The sequence below is a fragment of the Fomitiporia mediterranea genome (assembly GCF_000271605.1).
Source record: "Fomitiporia mediterranea MF3/22 unplaced genomic scaffold FOMMEscaffold_143, whole genome shotgun sequence".
Lineage (NCBI taxonomy): Eukaryota > Fungi > Basidiomycota > Agaricomycetes > Hymenochaetales > Hymenochaetaceae > Fomitiporia > Fomitiporia mediterranea.
This window is the reverse complement of record NW_006760528.1, coordinates 1-4335: the sequence shown is the minus strand read 5'-3', so window position 1 is coordinate 4335 and position 4335 is coordinate 1. Positions and strand designations below refer to the sequence as shown.

At 34.7% G+C, this 4335-nt stretch overlaps 1 protein-coding gene across 1 annotated transcript; it reads right to left on the bottom strand.

The window, feature by feature from the left end:
- Nucleotides 1-3446: 3446 nt before the first annotated feature.
- Nucleotides 3447-4090, bottom strand: FOMMEDRAFT_162926 (uncharacterized protein; the record flags this gene model as incomplete). The annotated part of the gene is made up of 4 exons (XM_007272137.1): nucleotides 3447-3557; nucleotides 3622-3697; nucleotides 3745-3943; nucleotides 4003-4090. The coding sequence occupies 4 exons, from the start codon at nucleotides 4088-4090 to the stop codon at nucleotides 3447-3449; spliced, it is 474 nt and encodes a 157-aa protein (XP_007272199.1).
- Nucleotides 4091-4335: the final 245 nt, after the last annotated feature.

Genomic DNA, 4335 nt, shown 5'->3' with positions numbered 1-4335 from the left:
GTGTCTATTTGAAGCATATTTAAACAACATGAATTTACGTCAAATAATCACTGAATTCTGTGCAGAATTGAGTGAGAAATAGCTATTTTTTTGTTTTGTTTACTTTTGTGACAAAAAATGATGAATCATCAAGTGTGACAATACTTATGAAAAAGGCAGTAAACAGGGACATTCCTTTGAACACCCCCCTCTAATTCATGTATAACTCAACCAATAAACTCAAAAAAATAGATAAATGTAGATACATACATGTACTATATATATATGAATTCTGAAGGAAATTGATTCAGTAGAAAAGTGTATAGAAATTCAATACTGCTGAAATTAAATGAATTCCAAATATGAGACTACTGACAAATTTTTTACTACTACTTATACTACAGTGTTCAATATAAAAATTATATTATTGTATTCCTCTACTTTAGAGCTACAATATGTATGTTTTATCATATTGAATGGACCAGTCCTTAAATTAATATTGTGTAATTTGTTTAAAATGCTCAAAAAGTATGACAAGAGAGTAAAATGATCAGCATTGATCTACATTGATCTGTACTGATCTACACTGACCTACAGTCCTACTGTAATGTGATCCCTCTTTTTAATTTTTTTAAGATATCCCTCTTTTCAATTTTTGCATTTGCACACCATCCATAGTACCTGACACTACCAAAAAATTCAAGAAAGTGCATTTGTACTATAGAAAACATATTATGTCTTTTTTTCTGAAAAAAAATCAATGAAGGAATTAAAAATTGGTAAATACCACTTTTTTCCAATAGTAGTATCAATTATAATTAGCTCTGTCAATTTTATTAGTGTACTTCTTGTTACAATTATACTATGTATTTCTTATGTATATATAAGAGTACTCTTAGTATAATTTATAAGTAGTATACTGGTTGTTGTGAATTAAAATTGTAGAAAGATTGTTAGAGAGTGATAAAAATGTGACAATTGTACTAAAGTGATACAGTAATGTAGTGCATTTGCAAGGCTTGCACATATTGAATTATGTGTGACATTTGTGACAAAAATTGAAAAGAGGGATCCCTACCCTTCCTACCTCAAAAAAATTGTAAAAATTTTTTTGAAAAGAGAAGTATGTTTTTTATATAGTAATCTACATATATACTGATTTTTAAGTTGAAATAATGTGTGGTTGTGTCTGTGTGAAAAAATTGAAAAGAGGGATCATGTTATAGTAATAACACATTAGTTAAGAGTATTAGTCTGTAACATTTGCTAAATAAATAATTTTTTCTCTCTTTTTGTTTCTTATCTCTTAACAGTTCTATTCTATAGTTAGCACAGCTTGTTCTGGCCTCCCTTCTTAATACTAGGCTTTGGAATACTCTATACAAGAAGGAGAAAGGAAAAACAATAGAGAACTCACAAATATTTAATGATAGAATGCTAAAGATTATAACCTTAGATAAGACTAGGGAAAAACTCAGGTAGAAGAAGGAATACAGGGAAAGAGAAGAGAAGGAGGTCCAGGCAAGAAAGGAGGGGGCTAAAAGGAAGAAGGAAGTTAATAATATGATTGAAAGTGAATAGAAACAAATCATGACTCACTATAACAAAGAGCTTACTAAATAACAGGCTAAATGCTCTACTTGAAGGGAGGAAGGGCTCCTAAGGGCTTATTAGAGTCTTAGACCTTCTAGACTAATAAAAAAACAAGTCTAGGACAATATAATATGAGAGAGAGGCCTTGACAAAGAAGAAGTAGTGTCTAAATATAGTAAATACAACCTAAACCTGTAAAGACACAACAAATAATGTAGGAATTTTGCTTGAAGGTACAGATATGACTATAGAACAATTGCCTGTATAAACAAGAGTAAGAGGAGTGAGCCAAGAGTAAACATAGGAGTACAAGTTGAGAAGATAGGGGTGGATAGGTTGAATGTATACTAGTATAATAGAGTGTTATAAGGATGTTTAAAGAAACAACTTTTGTGACAAAATCTCACTTTTTTCTTATCTTTATATTAATTTTTTTACAGTACTTAATAGCTTGGAAAAATTCAGACATATAGTATTATATATATAATTATTAGATACATAAATTTTTAAGTAAATTTTTGATATAGAAAGAAATGCAGGGGAAAACAAAATTAGTGTTTAAAGGAATGTCTAATACCTATAATAGTTGAATATTACATAAGACTTTACTTAAATCTTGAGTACTACACTTACCCTTATTACTACTTACCTTTAACCTCTACCTACCCTCAACCCTCTGCCCTATGAATGGTAGCACTCATTACTTTTGTTCCCTCTAGTCCAGTCCTCTACTTGCTAGCAAACACACTGTCTACAACTATGTAGACAATAAACATTACTGTACTTGTCTCTCTAATCAGTTGTTATAATACTTGTATTAAGCTTAGATTTTATAATAATACAATCTAGCCCTAACATTTCTTTTTAGGGACCTATACTAGTAATATACTATACTATACTATACTATACTATACTATACTATACTATACTATATAGCTGACTTTAGCATTCTCTACTATCTTTAACATAAAGTGTAAGTAGTTAGTCCATTTTATAATAAGTACTATAATAGATACTCATCTCTCTCTCCCCAACTTTTTTGTCTCCCTTCTGCTCCTCTACAGTTGTCTCTCCTTTGTTGTCCTCCTTTTCTTTTAGTTTGCCTTCCTTTTTGAATTCACATTTGTGTATCCACATTGTTTCTAATACTAAACAATTTCTTTAATAATTCTATACATTCACATACTTCTTCCTACTCTGTAGTACAAGTAACAATCAGTAAGCACACACTTGCAACAATGTTCATGTATAACCACTCCCAAGGTGTAATCCTCCCTCTAACCCCTTACATACTTTCCTTCCCTACCTACTATTCTATCATCAGGAAAAAGTCTAAAAGGTTATATTACATTATAATGGTGTGAAAAAAGTGAAAAAAGTGAAAAAAGTAAAAAAAGTAATTTACATATTATCAGACCTCAATTTCTGATAAAGTAGTATAACTTTGTATAAGGTACTGTAAGGTTTATGAATGTAATAAAAGTACATAAGGGTAATACCCCTTTTAAACATATAAAATGTATAATATTGGACCTCCCTTTTTTGAAATGTATTGTAAGGATTACCAAGTTTTGAAAGGGTAATACATGTTTGTAATGTTTTACAGAGACTATACATAGTTATTATTTCTTAATAATAATAATTTCCCCTTACATCCATTCATTATTAAAATAACAAAAATCAATTATATTAAAATATTTGTACAATACATCATTATCTACAATAATTAAGGAAAATAAACCAAAACACATACATAGTGCAGCCTGCATCAAGATTTGTGCAGAGAGCAAGTGAGAGTGTCTGTGTCTGCTGTGATACGAATACGAGTAGGTAGAGGTTGGGATCGGACCAGACTCGAGCAGCGAACGAGTGCATTACGGGTGTCGATTGCCAGGCCCATCCCTTGACCAGATCCAGACGGACCACCCGAAAGTGAGGGCATTGAGAGGCTCAACGGTTATGACTGCATCTGTGGTTGACCCGTCCTTGCAAGCACACCGCATCACCCATCTCAAAATCACCAAAGTCTGCCATCTCCACTTCGCGCACGCTACTGCACGTCGTGTGCGGATATCCGAACGGGCAGCCATACAGTGAACTATCATCGGAGAGCGAGTCGAATTTGCTGTAGTTGTCAGAATCGGCAGTAGATGCTGATGAAGAGACACTCACAGTACTTGTAGTGTATGATGAGCTGCCTCTCGCCTTGTTCTTTTCCCAACGATATCTGCAACGGAAGAGGAAGGATGTGTTCTCAGGCCGTTTGATGTAGTCTTCATCACCACGCTTTGGTCATCGCTCAGTCCCTGCAAGTTGAATTGCGTGTGTGTGTGAATTGAGGTCGAGCAGGTTGTGGAGGCTGAGGCTGTGCCTGTGAGACGAGTTTAGAGTGATTAGCGAGTGAAAATAAGAGAGAAAAGGTGGACGCACCGTGACAGCGTGCAGCGAGTGTAAGTGGTGCACCGAGGTTGGGATCCGGAGCGTTGAACAAGCTGATTTGAGCAGCAAGCGAAGCCATGTCCGTACGTGCACATCACATGCTCTGACTACGTCTCGCAATTGGAGGTGCAGAGAACTTAGGCGTTGTGTGTGATTGCAAAGGTGTATCTCTGGGACGTTCTGGCTCGAAGGGAGAGGGTGATGTGGGTGATGTGAACGGACTCGGCTCAGGAGGGATAAGCGATGGCCACTGCTTACCTTATTCGAAATGGTGTCATGGACGGCACTGAGGAATCATGTAAATGTGCGTGGGGCAAATCTGTC